This window comes from Vidua macroura, chromosome 1 (assembly GCF_024509145.1).
Source record: "Vidua macroura isolate BioBank_ID:100142 chromosome 1, ASM2450914v1, whole genome shotgun sequence".
Lineage (NCBI taxonomy): Eukaryota > Metazoa > Chordata > Aves > Passeriformes > Viduidae > Vidua > Vidua macroura.
Genome location: NC_071571.1, coordinates 31380186 through 31397238, shown reverse-complemented (window position 1 = coordinate 31397238; position 17053 = coordinate 31380186). Strand labels below are relative to the sequence as shown.

At 44.0% G+C, this 17053-nt stretch overlaps 1 protein-coding gene and 1 long non-coding RNA gene across 4 annotated transcripts in view; one reads left to right on the top strand and one right to left on the bottom strand.

Moving 5' to 3' along the window:
• The window catches only part of SP4 (Sp4 transcription factor), a 32654-nt gene extending 21759 nt beyond the window's left edge, over positions 1-10895 (bottom strand). For all 3 annotated transcript variants that reach the window (XR_008437058.1, XR_008437060.1, XM_053977259.1), the window contains exons 1-3: positions 10477-10895; positions 9705-9805; positions 7661-9209 (exon numbers count right to left, since the gene is read on the bottom strand). Coding sequence is in view for 1 of the 3 variants with exons in the window: in XM_053977259.1 (XP_053833234.1) it covers positions 7661-9209; positions 9705-9805; positions 10477-10483 (1657 nt within the window). In the remaining 2 variants the exon portion in view is untranslated. The remainder of the gene's footprint in view (positions 1-7660; positions 9210-9704; positions 9806-10476) is intronic.
• Positions 10896-14068: 3173 nt separating this feature from the next.
• LOC128807142 (uncharacterized) lies at positions 14069-16754 on the top strand. The gene is made up of 4 exons (XR_008437061.1): positions 14069-14607; positions 15367-15458; positions 15839-15976; positions 16054-16754. It is a non-coding gene; the product is annotated as an uncharacterized LOC128807142 (long non-coding RNA).
• Positions 16755-17053: the final 299 nt, after the last annotated feature.

Genomic DNA, 17053 nt, shown 5'->3' with positions numbered 1-17053 from the left:
TTGTTTTAAGACAGCTCAATACTTTGTACTTATCTTTTTACTACAGATGCCACAGTTTGCAGCTTGTTTCTTTAAAGATATTTGCTGCATCTGGCTTGTCAATGAACATCCAGGAAAACACTGCATGTTATTAAAAAAAAAAAAAAATCATGCAATCCCTATCCATCAGCTCCTTTGATTTCCACCTTTGGTGTTTATATTTGCCAGTTTTCTCATATGTAATGTGGCTATTTTAAACCCCTTTCAAGTTCTTACCACCTACAGGAATCCCTTCTTGCTTAGCTATACCACTCACCAAGTTCTGTTTCTGGACATATTATTACATTAACACGAGAGGAGCCCCACAGGACTCCTTTTGTCACAAAAATGCATTTTCGTTCATTCAACAATGTAATGTCATATTCTAGGACTTCAGACTAAACACCTTCCCCTCCCTCAAAATCTAGCATACATTATAGGGCGTAAAAGAAGACTGTGAATAGTATGAAGATGAATCAGGTATTTTAAGTTTTCATAATAGAGGAACTTAAGAACTTTAAATAAAATTTGTCTTATGCAAGAATTAAAACACAATATATTACAGACAAATACTGAATGCATAAAAAAATAGGCAGACTCGGAAAAGACAAATTCTGACGAAAAAAGTCCATCAAGAACTATTAAACTTGTTCCCACTTTGGCTCAGAAATATGCAGGAATGAAGGAAGAGAATCTGAGCACTGCTCTTTGTATGCATCACCTGCAGTCAGCATGAGATGGGGTCAGAAACACTTGATTTTTATATTCATAGAATCATAGAATGTTTTGGGTCACAAGGCACCTTTAAAGATCATGTAGTTCTAATCCCCCTGCCATGGGCAGGAACATCTTCAGCTAGCTCACATTGCTCAAAGACCTACCCAACTTCACCTTGAACACTTCCAGGGATGGGGCATCTACAACCTCTTTGGAAAACCTGTTCCAGTATCTCACCACCTTCAGAGAAAGGCATTCCTTCATTATGTCCCATCTAAACCTACCTTTTTTCAGCCTAAAACTGCTGCCCCTCATGCTGTTACTGCCGACAGGTGTTGGCAAAAAGTCTGTCTTTCTGACAAGATTCTGTTGTATATCTGGAAGGCTCCCAGAGCCTTCTCTTCACCAATTTGAACAACCTCAACTGTCACAGCCCATCTTCATACAATAAGTGTTTCAGCTCTCTGATCATTTTCATGGCTCTCTTCTGGACTAGCTGTAATAGATCCATGTCTGTCTTCTCATGATGATCACAGCACACTACTATGGATGGGGTCTCACAACAGTGGCAAAGAGAGAGAGAGGATCACATCCCTTGAACTGCTGGCCTTGTTTGTTTTTATGTAGCCCAGGATACAATAGGCTTCCTGGGCTGCAAGTGTACATTGCCATGCATATCCCATTTTTCATCTACTAATATCCCCAAGTCTTTCTCCACAGAGCTACTCTCAATCTATTACTTCATCACACAATCTACACTGAGAGTACTCCACCATCACAGGTGAGGGACCTTTCATTCAGCCTTGCTGAAATGCAGTGATATTCATATTGGCTCACTTCTCAAGCCTGCCAAGACCCCTCTTCATGGCATCCTTTCCCATAAGCACATCAACTGCACCGCTCATTTTGGTGCCATCTGAGAATTTGCCAAGGGTGCACAGAATCCCACAACATCATTAGTAAAGATACTGACAGTACTGGTCCCAGTACAGACCCCTGAGGGACATCATTGATTACTGATCTACATTTGGAGATTGAATCATTGATGGCAACTCTGAATGCAGCCATCCAGCAACTTCCCTATCATCCATAAGATCTATATCTTTCTAAGGCTACTGTGAGGGACTATGTTAAAAACCCTTACAAAAAGACATGGCAGATGAAGTAGATTATTATCAGCAGCTCTTCCTTTACCTACTGATACAGTCACTCCAGCACAGAAGGCCACTGGATTAGTCAGGCATGATTTGCCCTCTGTGAAGCCATGTTTGGTGTACATTTGGGACAACATGCTGGCTGTCTCTAACCACCTCTGTATCCATATGCCTGGACATAGCTGGCAGAAGGTGTGTTCCATGATCATACCAGACAGAGATGAGGCTGACTGGTTAGTAGTTCTCAGGGCCTACTTATTACCTTTTTAAAAATTGGTGTGATATTTCCCTTTTTCCAGTCACTGAGTGACATACAGTTAATCTAATCCATTCTTTTCCTGTTTAAAGAATTGGGTAGAATGCTTCAAAGTCCTCATCAAACTTTGACTCACAATGACAGTCATGTCTAAACAATATATAGAGTCTTTGAACTGCAAGTCCTAAAACTAATGACTGTCACACAAGAAGACTTAATAAAGAGGGAAGGAGAGGAGAAAGCCTTGAAGATAGGCTGAAGCTGGATGCAGACAATTGGGAAAATGCACAAGAAATCAGGAGACCTCAAGGTACTGACAAATTGCATAACTACTAGTCACAGTGATGTGAAAGTATCTGGCCAAAGAGGGAAATGCATTAGTAGCTCACATTACTACAGAGTATGAAACAGAATGGCAAGGGTCATTATATATTTTTAAGTATCCCAATAGGAACACTTGGCATTGGATTTCATTGTCATTAAGAACTATTTTGGAGCCCATCGCACACCCCTACAAAAGATTTAAAACTCTCCAGCTTTACTATTGCCAGGCAATAGATTGTTCTACTGAACAGAAGTCATTGCTCCAGGTTATTCTGGGTGGATGAACTCCAAATTCCCCATAATTCAGGCCATGTCACCACTCATCTTCAAGAAAAAGGCTTGAACTTGTGTTGCAAGGTGATGGAATCTGATAACTTTTGCTTAAAGCAAGTAATCTTGGAACAAGTATACATAAAATACAAACAATATTTTTCACTATTTTAAAACAAAATAATCTAATTTGTAGGGGTAAAACATCTCCATCATCATGTAACAAAAGTACCCTAAGACGTATCATTAAGGTAGATATAAGTTTGAGCTATTACTTTTTTTTCTCATAAGAAAGAGGGAATTTTTCTGAGGGACAAAAAAAAAAAAAAGACACCAAAAAAACCAACCAGAAAACTCCACAAAAAAACCCATTAAAAAAAAAAAAAAAAATAAAATAAAAACACCAAAATGAACCATCCAAACAAAACAAAACAATTTTACAAACTGTATCGTTTTCTTAGAGTCAACTAGTACTAAAATCAGTTCCTTTCACATAGTCTCTTACACTGTCAATTAACACATCTAGACAAATCTACCTTATTTTAAAAAGGGGCTGGGGACAGGAATCCTTTGAACTTGCATCTGCAACTCTCACAGCAGAAGCCTTGAAAAAAGGCAAGGGTATTTTGCAGTATCTGCTTTTCCCCAAGACCATTTGGGCTAAATTTAGGAAGTTGCCACCTATAAGATTCCAGGCTATCCCTCTCCACAGGGAACCATGTGCAAATCAACTGACAGAGCAGAGAAGAAATATGTAGTGCAGAGCTTGGTAAAAGGCTAAGACAGGTACTGATCTCAAGCAAGGCAGGTATTAGTAAATCCCTGAATGTTCAAGCAACCACAGTGGTTTTTATGTAGCCTGTTGTTTGTCTTCCTCTTAATTAAGCAACTGATTAAATATCTGGTTTTAATGCTCAGAAACTTAACTGGTCAAGAATAAAACTTTCTTCTGTACATTTAATTATGCCTTTGACTGACACTTTGTACACCTTAATAAAATTTTATGGAATCACAGATTGGTGTAGATTTTGAGGGACCTCTGGAGAGCATCTGGCTCCATCACCCTGCTGAGGCAGGGCCACCTACAGAAAGTTGTCCAGGACCATCTCCAGACAGTTTCTGAGTATCTCTGAAGATGGAGAGTCTGCAACTTCTCTGAGCAACCTGTGTCAGTACTCAGTAGCCCTCACAATAAAAAAATAATTTTCATCACTGACATTGAAGTTTTCCCTCAGGCCGGAAAGTGAAAGATTGTGAGAACTTCTCTGCTTTGCCCTGTGTTTTTGGCCACATGCAACATATAACCCTAAGTATGGTACTTACGAGGATCAGTTTTTGAACTTCTAACCGAAAAATACACCAAGAAACCCCAAAAACACACTTATACATCTTGCTAGGTTTACCGTAGACATTCAGTAACAAAGGTTATGAAAGGTAGACCAAAATATAGTATTTACCAGAAGATCTTAAGGTTTTTCTTCCCAATGTGAAATTTTTATCTTTTGGAATTTAGAATGGATTTGACAAAACAACAATAACAAAAAACACAACTCCCCCCATTTCTCAAAATTCTCTGTAAGTCATCAATTCTGTTATAATTTTAAATTAAGTATTTTCTTGCTTTACTATTTCATTAACTACTGAAAAACTAAAGGAAAAAAGTGCTTAAATATCTCACTGTGGAAATAACTAGGAAAACCACTGTTCATGGAACAGAAATATGACATAAATACAAAAACAGTTTTTTATTGTGATTTTAAAAGTTTTTTCCCTAAAAACTGGCTTGATTGAAGGGGTTTGACTGAAGGACAGACATTCCCTAATAAAGTTAGAGCACCTGAATGAATGTATGGGATGAGTTCTTCACTCAGCCTTCTCCTTAAAATTTTCTGGACATTCTCCACACAGCTCATTTCTAACACCTACTTCTACTGCTCATTTGTGGCAAATGATCTACTTGTGGAAAGTTCAGCTTATTTTCAAAGCACTTCACACTGGCAAGCTCAGGTACTGCAGAAAAGAAATACCAGTCTGCAGATATTGAGGTAGCTGAGCTGTTCATTTTTCAAAAGGTTTCCTGTGATGATGCCTGGGAATAGCAAAAAAAAAAAAAAAACAAAAAAAACAAAACAAAACAAAAAAAAACAAAAAAAAAAAAAAAACAAAAAAAAAAAAAAAAAAAAAAAAAAAAAAAAAAACAAAAAACAGCAAAACCAAGGAAGTTAACAGCCCTGATCAAGTCACCTTATTCTATTTAGGTGGCAAGCAAAGTTTAGATCTTAGCATGATTGCAATTTTCTATTTCATAACCATTCTTTCCTTGGAATCTTAATACAGCATTAAGGACTGCACATCATGTTTTTCACTTTCCATTCTACCATGTCTCCCATTCCCAGGGTGTAGGATCAGGAAGTTTCATAGGACAGAAGCAAAGATAAGTAAGGGAAGGAAATGACAACTAATCTCTTGCATTCAAAAAACTTGTTCCTTCTCCATAACATCAAGTTCTGGGGGAGAAACAGTACCTTATTGATAAAGGAAAGGAAAAAATGTCAGAATATGTATGGGGGGGAGCACCTCTTCTATGGAGAAAGGCTGACAGAAATGGGGTTATTCAGTCTGAAGAGAAGAACACTCTGAGGAGACCTTACAGCACCTTCCAATACTTAAAGGGGCTACAAGAGACTTGAAGAGAAACTTTCTACAAGGGCAGGTAGTGACAGGACAATGGGGAATGGCCCTAATATGAAAGAAGGTAGGTGTACATTAGACATAAGAAAGAGGGTTTTTTTACAGTGAGGGTGGCAAAACACTGGAACATATTGCCCAGAGAGGTGGTGGATGCCCATCCCTGGAAGCATTCAAGGCCAGGTTGAATGGGGCTCTGAGCAACCTGATCTAGCTGATGTCTCTGATCATTGCAGAGGAGTTGAACTACATGCCCTTTAAAGATCCCTTTCAATCCAAACTATTCTATGTTTCTATGATTCCTTTTGCTGCCAAGAAATTATGGAAACAGCCATAAGGCCTACCGGGAGCAGGGCGGGAGAGAGTGGGTACAACGAGGAGGAATTCAGTGGTCACAAAATGTAGTCTAGTTAGCACACAAACACTGTATGACTAAGGCTTGGCTTGTCCAGGACTATACCTGTGATTCATTGCCCTTTTTTCATCCTCAAGTTACCAATCTCAATCCCTTTATTTTCCAAAAGACATCATATGCAAGCACAGATAGGGTCAATATAACCAACAAAGATGATATTCCAAATCTCTTGCTCTAATACCTGCTAGTGTGTACTGAATAGTAGTACACCATTAGTAAGCAGAGAAAAAACCTATATGGAGAAAGATTTTTCCAGCACCTCCAAATCTAGGTTGTTCCCAAAGCAGGCTTCCTATGGAGTCCCCTACCAAAGTAGAGACTTCTGCCTAAGAAGACCATCAACCAGCACCTTCCTATCAAGGAAAAAAGTGTTCCAAGGTAAATAGGACTGCAGCCGCTCAGCTACAGCTAACCAAACTTCTCCCTGAACCATTACAGCTAAACACAAGGTGAAGATTTTAATTCTGATTACCCAGATTAATGCTTGTATGATACTCCTTAAACAAGCCAGGTTTAGTTCATCTAACTCAGCTCTTAGTATTTCAACATGCCATGCTGAGAAGTACCATAGCAGACAAAATTCTCCCAATAGCAAATTTCTTACTACTAAACTATGTTAGTAGCTATGTCTCCTCAAAAACATTTCAATCAAAAAGGATGATTTTTTACCCAGTTAAACATCTGTCATCTTAGCATACAATGCCAAACCATTTAAAGAGTCAATATGATACTAATGTTTGCTTATGCAGACTTGACAGCAATTAAACATGATGTGTTTTTTCTAACAGTTTTATAGTAAAAAACTGTGCCTATAGTCAGGCTGTTGTTGAGAAGAGTTTATTGTAACTACTACAATAGAAGACTTTTACTGCTATGACATAAACCCAAGCTTAGGTAATCAAGTTATCAAGCTGACAAAGATAACTCCTGCCTAAATCAAGTTTTATCTGAAACATTAAAAGTCAGCAAATTTTACATAAAGAGGTGTCCTTGTGGGACACTGCAGAGACCTTGCACAGAGTTTACCATAAAACTAAGCTCAGTTACCCAGTCTAGAACTTTTTAATAGATCCTTTCCCAACTATTAGACCAGTATAACCAAACAGGCAATTCATAGTACATATCAAAAGTTCAACAGCAAGTACTGAAGTAGTCACCAGTTGGTTTTATATTTTTATTTTAAAGCAAGCCACAGAAACTATGAGCAAGCACACCTTATTCCACTCAATCTCTTTGCAGAACTCAAACTTTTAAGAGAACAACTTTATGAGCTAGTGCAGAATGCAATGAGTAGTTCCATATGAATGCATGCCAGGACTCAAGGTATCCCAGCTCATATATTGCCACTTCTCATTCTACATCCCCAAAAGGAGATTAGGAATACTGCCTGGTTGGAAAAAGCTTTTTTTGTGATGTCTTTTAAACATATCAAAGTTCTAACAGTAAAGTCTCATGTTCACTTCTGGAGCCTACAAGTCTTCAGTAATACGGAGGACAGAAATATTTAAGTATACTTTATCAAATACAAACAGTTCCATTTCAATTGACACCACTGGTAATATTAATTCAATGTTTAGCAAAAATGTCAGCTCTTCTAAAATCTGAATTTTAGTGATAAGTGTAAGGTATTTCCTCACAGTTAAGGGTTTAATGCTCATTACAGAAAATTCTGAAGGAAGAGTGCTAATCTAAAATCATCTAGTATTCTTATAATAGTAAAAAAATAAAAAACAAACCAAAGCCACAAACGACCACCACAAACAAAACAAAGCAACCATACAAACAAGCAAAACCCCAAAACTTTGTCAGACCACTCACCCGCAACGCTGGTAATGGTAACAGGAACTCCTTGAACTTGAACACCTGCAGCACTCAGGTTGGCAACACTTACTGTTTGAAGATTAGGTACTGAAGCAAGCTGGGCAGCATTCAGAGTGATGGGGGTACCAGCAACAGCCACCGGAGCAATCTGGGCAATGGTTGTGCCACCACTTGAAGACACAGGAGTAATGGTTAGTTGTTGGGGTAACCCAGCATTTTGAACTTGCAGATTTGAAAGGCTTTGTAGATTCTGAACCTGCACAGTTTGCCAGCTGATCTGTCCTGATGGTGTTAAAGTTGGAGCCCTGATGAGCACCTGAGTTGGGCTCACTGCCTGCAGCTGAACATTCTGCAAAGGCTGCTGTTGGATGGTCTGTATAGTCTGCCCTGACTGGAGCTGAAATGACTGTGGAGGAATGGCCTGAATAATCTGCTGTTGAGGCTGCTGGATCTGTATCTGCTGCAGAATAGGCTGACCTACGATCTGGACCTGTTGAAGGGAACCTGACTGATCCTGGACGTTCTGTAGTCCATTGGACTGAAGCTGACTGGAGCTCTGGGCTTCAGAGTCTGTAGCAGTTGTTTGAGGATCTTCAGTTGCCTGCTCTGAACTGCTGCCCGCTGCGCTCGTGTACTGGCCTGTTTCTGCAGAGCTTACCAGTGTGTCACTGCTAGTCAGAGATGTTGAGGCAGTGGTTGTAGCAGTGGAAGATGAGGAAGGAGACTCTGGCATGGTACTACCAGAGGCAGAAGTGACAGGCGTAGACGCCAGCTGATTTCCATTGGAAACTCCACTCTCAGTAGACTGGCCAACTTGCCCCGAACTTCCTCCGGTGGCAACATTGTTAATCACAGGCAAAGCCAGTGTTACCCCACCAATGTTTATAGGTAGCGTTGTTACAACTTGTGCCTGAGTACCAGGAATAGTTTGCAGTTGCAGTGGTATGGAAACACCGGGCCTAATTTGGACTGGAACTGTCTGATTTGCTAGGTTTTGAGCAATAACATTTCCTGAAGCTGTCCTGTTTGCAGTTGTGAGGATAGCTTGATTATTCCCTGCAGGAATAAGCTGAATTTGACCCTGTATGTCTTGGAGACCAGTAGCGTTGGATGGATTGATTTGACCTTCTGTTGTCTGAACCTGTGGAATCACTTGGTACTGGACACTACCACTTGGATTCTGTACTTGAATGACTTGGAATTGTCCAGGGGTCGTTGTAGATGAATTGCCTGATTTGGTTTTTGAAGGAGATGCACTTCCATTGTTACTGCTGGAGGGACTTGCTGCACTTGAGGCAACAGAAGATCCTTGCTGAGCGACATTATTTTCTTTTGAAGCAGAAGGAGCAGCGGCAACGAGCTGCCAAGCATTTCCAGCAAGCTGAGTCGTTACCAATTCCAGCTGCTGTGGCTGATTCTGAAGCTGCACCAAACCTTGATTTGGGTCTATAATAATCTGCTGCTGTCCAGTTCCTTGATTCTCACCAGGAGTTCCTATTTTGCTGCAAGTGGCTGCTAGCAAAGCGAGAGGTGAAGGCTGAGAATCCTATCCATAAAAAGAGAAAACAGAAAGAATTCAGGACAAGAGTGCAAGTATGAAGCATCAGAAGTCAGCATTAAGGTTCGCACAGGAAGCCAAAAAAAAAAAAAGAAGGTGCTTTAGAGACCAATGATACAGCTCTGAATAAGGAACTATGAATTGCTGTAAACAGTCTTTAAACATAGTGCTCTCAAAAGTCTCTAATTATCAATGATTATGTGACAGCCAAGACCTCAACTGCATCATCAATTCAGTCTTTTTTCCCCCCTCAAAATAAAGAAAAAAAAATTAAAACGTTTCTATTACAGGGAAAGCAGCTGATCACTGCAAAATGCAACCAAACAAACATGTCCAGGCAGTAAAAACACTGCACCCAACCAACTGTGTTTCATCCAACCCAAAGAAAGATGCCCTGAGCAGGAAATGCTGTTAGCTGAACATTTCATTTTAAATGCTAATACTTTGGGCTAACACTTCCCTATTCGGGTGTGTGTTCTTTACCTGTGAGCCTCCAGTTTTCCCTTTTTTATTATTATTGTTGTTATTCTCTGCCTCGGGAGATTTCTCTCCCTCTGTGGGCATAGTTTCCTCCTTCTTTTGATCTGCAAAAATATCAAGTGTAACAGGTTAATTATTCACCTTCATTTATACAATAACAAAACCTATGAGCATATCCTTTTCGGTTCCCAGCTTGTCGCTTTTGCCTCTTCATAAAAACAACAGTACAAATCATTATTACAAAAGAACGAGTCCTAAGAAACGTGGTTTGAAACCCAACCCATGGGGGCTGGAGAGTTAACACCCAGAAAGGGGAGGTTTGGTTTCCTCTCCCAGAGACAGCAGGAAAAAACCACCCACAACCCTCCTCCTCCTCCTGCCCCCTAAAGCATCGACGGCCACTGAGTGGCCGCCGATGCTTTAGGGGGCAGGAGGAGGGTTGTGCATGGGAGGGAAAGAGGGAGGAAAAGAGGAATGAAGGAGGGAAGGATGTGCAGAGGAGGGAGGGTTAGCGAAGAAAGGGGGAATGGAGGAGGGAGGTACGGAGGAGGCAAGCCGGAGGGGCAGGCAGGAGAGGAGAAGAAAGGGGGCATAAGAGGAAGCAGCACGGATGGGCGGAGGGGCAGCAAGAGAAGAGCGGGGTAAGAAGGGGGAGAACAGAGGGAAGAAAAGGGGGAACCCGGGAGGGCGGGATAGAGGGGGGATGAAGGGTGGAGGGAGGAGCAGAGGGAGGGAGGGGTGTGCACAGGAGGGAGAGAGGGAGGGGGTTACATACCGCTCATCCCGCATTAATGCCCCGCTGAGGCGCCGCTCTAGGGGGGAGGAGAAGGAGGAGGAGGAGGCGGAGGGTGGGGTGGGGGTAGCGGGGAGAAGGCCGGTCGCAGCCGGAGCTGGGAGGAGCGGGACGGCCTATTTTTCCACGAATGGCCGCCGCTGGGCTGTGGCGTAGCTGCCTCTCTCTCCGCCCGCTGCTGCCGCCGGCCTCAGCCCGCCGCCTTGAGTGACAGCTGGAGCCCGGGGTGGGCGGCGCGGGGGCGGGGCCCGCCGGGGCCCCAACGACGCCCACTGAGCAGGAAACCGAGCCCAGCCGCCGGCCCCTCGGTCGCCCCGCTCCGCCTCAGCCCGGCTCCCCACGCCGCAGGCACAGGGGGCGGGCCGAAGGCGGGCCGCAGCCCAGGGCCCTCGGCGGCGGCCTCCTCCTCCTCCTCCTCCTCCTCCTCCTCCTCCCGGTCCTCTGCCCGTCCGCGCCGCGCGGGAGGGGGCGTGGCCGCCGAGGCGCGCGCGCTCCGCGGGGGCGGGGGAGTGCGGGCGCCCCGGGCTTCCGCGCTCGCGCCGCTCGCTTGACAGCGCCGGGCGGAGGGGCGGGCGGGGGCGGAGCGTCGGGCGGAGCGGGGCGGGGCCGGGCCGAGCCCTCAGCCCCGGGTCCCGCCGCGGCTCGGGCCGATGATGGACGGCGCGCGCGCCCCGGTCGCCAGCGAATCCGGCGAGGGGGCGGGCGGGGCCGCGCGCGGCCACCGGCCAACCCGGTGGTGCCCGCCCGCCTCGCGCGCTCGTAACTGACAGCGCGCGGGAAGCCCCCGAGCCGCCGCTTCCCCTGAGGCGCGGCCCCCGCGCCCGCTTGCCCGGCTGCGCAGGGAGCGGGGAGGAGACGCCCCTGCGGCTTCCGCGCGGCAGCCAGGGCCTGTTCGCTCTGCCGCCTCTGTGCTCCTTTGTAACAGCCTCCCGCGCCAGCCCTCCGCCTGCGGGCGGGGGAAGGGTGGCTCGGGGATTGCGTCCCCACCTGCTGCGTGGAGGCGGGAACTGCTTCCTCCCTCGCCATTGGCTCGGCCGCAGCAGTGGGCTCACGCGGCACGCCGGGATATGTAGTTCTGGGCTGGGGTGGCGAAGAGCGCGCATGCGTGGCGGCGGTGCCGGCAGGTGCCTCCGGCGCGGTTCGGGGCGGGTCAGCCCTGAGGCGTCGGTGCTCAGCCTCGCTGCAGATTCACGGAGAGGGAGTCAGTCCCCGGTACGCTGTGCTGGACTAAGCTGGTTGTTGTTGGATTTAAACCAGATGAATTACCGTGGTGCTGCTGTTTTCCCGCGATGCTTGTGCCGTTGTTCCCTGCGGCTTCGGCCCCGCTCAGACTGACTGGTTCGGAGCGTTAGCTGGGCAAGCCGAAGCTGGTCGTGGCAGCTGTGGTAGATCTACAATAGATCTGCCTCCATGGCAAAGCCTGTTAGCCTTACTCAGATTTGGGGAAAAAAAAAGGTGCACCTGTGCAAATTTTGTCCATTCAAATTTTTTATACTATATGCCCAAGTTCTTTGTCAAGTGCTAAATCACCAGCCTCCATAATGATTAGTGGCACGGAGCACCTCCTACAAGGGAAAGCTGAGAGATTTGGGGTTTTTCAGCCTGGATAAAAGGAGGCTTGAGGGTTAACCTTTTCGCAGCCTTCCAGTACCCAAAGGGAGCCTACAAGAAAGATGGAGAGAGACTATTTTCAAGAACTATTTGTAGGACAACGGGGGTATGGCTTCAGTCTGAGAGTAGGTTTAGATTAGATACCAGGAAAAAATTTTTTACTGTGGAGGGGGTGGGACACTGGAACAGGTTGCCCAGAGGAGTTGTGGATGCTCCATCCCTGAAAGTGTTCAAGGCTAGGCTGGATAGAGTTCTGAGCAACCTGGCCTAGTGGAATGAATTTCACATGGTAGAAGGGTTGGAACTAGATGATCTTTAAGTTCCCTCCCTATGCAGGCCATTCTATGATTCTGTGCTAAGTCAAAGACGAAAGTGCCAAAGCAGTTCTTTACTAGCTGTTCAACAGTTTAATCCTTCAAAGGGAGGAGGCCACCCTCCCCTCAATCCCTACTCCAGACCTCCAACAAACCCTTTGGAAGAGAGGAAATGTAGAAATACCATTGTACAGTAAGCAAGTGGTAGTCATAAGCCATAAGGATGATACAGGCTGTTTCCAGACATTGTACAGACAGAAAACACAGGTCACAAGAAGAAAATCACGGGACAGAATAGTCTGGGTTGGAGGGACCCACAAGGACCATCAAATCCAACTCAGGTGTTAAATTGTCATAGCAGTGAATGAATGATGTTTGTTCCCTACTATGAACATAACACAGCTATGCTCTGAATCTCTTCTCCGTTATGTTGTATTGTTGTGGCGAGACACCAAGAACAGACCAAGTGTTGGGCTAAAAGAACTTCCTTCACAGGAAGTTTTTGGGAAGGTAGGATGTGCATGTACCAGGCTGCTCTGGGAGTATTTGATTCCACCTCAATGCAGGGTTAGACAGAGTAATTTTCTGAACTCCATCACAGTTCTGTAGTTCTAAAGGTTTCTATTTTCTAAAGAGACAATTTTCTTGTGTCAGTCACTGTGGTGTGGTTTTATTCCCAGAGCATTGCTCCATACTTTTTATAGGCTTACCCTCTGTAGTAATGAAAATTAAAAACTACGTTCCTGAAATTGGCCCATTTCCCAACAACGTACCAAAGAAAGGTACACGAAAAAGGTATCACACATAACATAGTTAAGATTGTTTCTTTGTTTTCTACAGTGTAAGTGTATCTTCACTTCTTGCTCCCCCAAACTGTCCAGCCCAGTTGTTGTGAATTGGGATTCTAAGGACATCCCACTATTGTGCTTTTAAAGGACGTAATTAAAGCTTCCTTCTTTCATCTAGAAATTCCCCAAAACTGCTTGAATTCCTACCCTATCTTCGTGGCAATTGTTTTCTTTTGTTTCACAGCAACAACAGTTGGAAAGGGATCATGACAAATGCTGAATTATTTGTGTTCAGACAAGCAAGTGGTGGTAGCTCACAGTTTAAAGCTCAGCCAAATCCAAGTGCCTCCTAGTCAGTGCCAGAGAGCAGCAAGACTAGGGCTTCCTCCTTAGAGAGTCCACTGCCAAGTCAGGGCAATGCCCTCCTGGTCAGGGCACCACCCTTCACATCCCAGCAGGTTTGAGGTAGTGACAGGACCTGCTGGTGATCCAGTGGTCATCAGATGAGCAGGAGATTGGGCCACCTCCAGCACAGGGCCAGAGACAGGACAACCTGCAGCTCACAGGCCTTAGCCCTGGGGCTGAGCTCCATGAGAGCTCCAGTCCCTGGACAGTGTGTGGGAGTGTATGGTCAGGCTGTTCAGAGCATCAGAGCTTTCCTGTGCACTCAGCTCTGGGAAGCAGAGTACAGGGCACCTCCTGAAAGAGGGGGATGTATGAAGAACAGGCAAATGTGCTATCAAGGTCACTCTCCTCTTTTTTTTTTTTTTTTTTTTTTTTTTGTGAGAGACTGAGGTTTTAAGTCCTATGTAATCTTTTAAACTTTTACTGGATTTCCATCTGAGGCTATAGGTACAGTGCTTTTGAAAAATTTGCTCTAGGGTGCAAAGAGTAAAATCTGTCTCAACTCAGCAAGTGATTGAAGTGACAGATAAAATATGGTGGTGGTGGTGTAGGTGGTTTCAGTAGGGGCACCATGATTTTCATTTTTTATTTTTACCATCCATAGTTACTCCTATACCACCTACTCTTTCCCAATTTCCAAATGTCACTCTTGCTCAAATTCTTTCTGCCAGCTTAAGCTTTCTGAGTCTGCCCCTTTCAGCATTGTTCCCACATGAACCAGTACCTTCCCTTGGCACCCTGACATGGTTGTTCTCTGTGGGCTTTGATTGAAGTCAGCAGCAGTCACCTGTTGAGTTATATGAAAGAAAGATAAGGTCTGAGGATGAATGTCTGTTGGCACAGGAGTTCCAGTTGCTAATGGGGATCTATGAAAGTAAAACATCAGAAACAGGAAAAAAAATAAGTAAAAGGCTTTTATTACCCCTTTCTTTCAGGCTCAGAACTTTAGAAGTGTGTTGTCACCCAGGAAAAGAGCACAACATGGAAATGTGTGGGTGAGCAGAGACCCACTGAAATATGAGGTTCCTGGCAAGATGTAGCTCAGGCATAGTATCACATGAGGGTGGCTGTAGTTGGCACAACAGCCCAAACGAAGAAAATCCACTTAATGCTGAGTCTCTATTGCTTTGTGTCTCTCACACTGTGAATATAATTTAACTACAAAGAGCTTTGCTCCTTGTTTTTGATACTTTAAGTATCCTTTCTCTCTATCCATATGTGCAGTTTTCTGTCTCTTGTTTGTCACTTCTTCTATGTCTTGTTTCTGTTTTCCTAATATTTTCATTTTCTTTATTTTCTCCAACTTTTTCCTGTGTGAATTGAATTCCCTGGGTCTTGCTTTTCCCATTATTTTTTGCTATTTTCTTTCCTTGTTCTAATAGCCACCCATTTCTCCACCTCAAAAATATTCTCTCACCCCAAATCCCCACGTGTATGTTGCATTCTTTTTTTTTTTTTTTTTCTTCCTTTCTCCTCCTTTTTAAGCTCCCAAATTCTTCTTTATCACTTCTGGCTTGCTCTTTAAGCTGTCTTTAACATTCATTGATTTTTCACCTAACACACTGACTGATATTTTTGAACCTATTTAGGCATGACTCTCTAGAGCACAGTGGGGCTTGTAATGCTGAACAGAACAACATCAAATATCTTTACAAAGGGAAAAAAAAAAAAAAAAGAGGGGGCGTGAAGGGGGAGGGAAAGACAGCTGTCTGCGTGCTCCAGTTTCATTGGTTCCCTTCTCTACTCTCTGCCAGCACTTACACAGGTTGCATTTGGACGGAGAGAGACGAGAGGCCGGCAGCTGCAAACAGCAGAGACAGTAATGACATGGTGGCTTCACAAAACTGTAAGTTCAGTGGTAGAATAGCTTGTATTAAATTAAAAATGCTGCAGCCCTTAGACACAAGGTGCTGAATTTCTATAAGACCACACTGTTTGACTGAAGCTGGGGGTGATGGTGAGAATATTTATATAAACATATGAAGGAGTGATTTTTTTTCTGCCAGGATTGTGTAAGATCAAGTATCAGATAACCATATTTCTGAATGAAGCCAGTTTGCCAGCCCAAAGGCTCTTTTGCCAGTTCTTTCATGCTCCCTTTGTGCTCTTGGTGCTGCTTTGCCATGGAACTCAAATGTTTCCCAAGAAATATATGCAGGTTTGGGTGCATATTTACTCTTATACTTCTGGTGGTTTTGTTGTAAACTCTCTCAACTCCATCAACAGCAACTTTGAAGAATTTGGTGATGGCATAGCGTTACTCATCAGACAGAGCCTGGACCAGAGCCACAGTGGAAATCGTGTGCTTGGCAAACAAGCCCCTTCAGCATTGTTCCATGTGATCCCAAGTGAACCAAGCAAGAGGTATTTGACCTACTTGGATGCTGTGGAAAATATCTATTGACAACATCAAGGAACTTGAGCAATGATTTCTTTTGTAGCATCCTCTCTTTGCAAATGCATCAGCCTGGGGGACCTCAGACAGCACAGGACTGGATTAAGAATCCTGCCTTCAGGAAGACAAGTGGTTAAAATGAATGGTTCAGTTCTGATTGCCATGGCCCTAACTTCTCCAGGCCTGAAACACAAAGCTCCCCTTCCTTGTACGGCATTCAATTGTACCTGCTTCTCACTCACCTGATGTTCTCCTAGCATTTTCTCATGTCATTACTGTGATGCAGTTACTATGAGAAAGCAGGTATGTCTCAGGCACTGAATCAATCACTTACTCTGAACAAGATTTATGTGGCTCTAGACACGCCCGTGCACTCTGCACCCTGCTACTGTATCAGCTCTGACTATTGGATGACATTGTATCAGACATTGGGAAAGTGAGCATTTAGCTTAGGAAGGGAAAGTGAAATCTGCCTGACATTACCAAAGATATCAGACTTTGTTTCTTGTCACAGTAACAGGTGACAGCTGCAATCCAGGACTTCAGCATATCCAACGACATAGTGTGGAAATTGACTTCAGGACATTCACTGAGGAGCTTCCCCTACTAGGTCAAAAATGTGTTTTTCCAACACCCAGATTCATGTCATCCAGCACAGAGATGATCTGCATACCTTAAGGGACTGATAATTGTCTTCTGTATTCTTTTCTATGCTCAATCTATTGCAAGTTCAAAAAATAAAACCAAGCCTTGCCTGAAGTATATTTGAACTCAGGGAATTACTTCGTTCTACTTGTCATTGCTATGAAGTATTTTTGGCTTCTCTTCTCCTGTCCCAAGCTTCTGTCCGGTGTAAGCCTCTGCAGACATCTTGCCTTCTCCTTTCTCCAAAGCCAGAGAGTCCCTGTTGGCTAAGTGTGTGACATATCCTACCATCATCAGTCCTAGATTAAGTAGGGAAGGAAAAGCCTTGAGAAACAATTCCTTCTGATGAGGAGATAGATACTCTTAAATATGTAACAAAAAATGTAGGACAGCTATGAGTA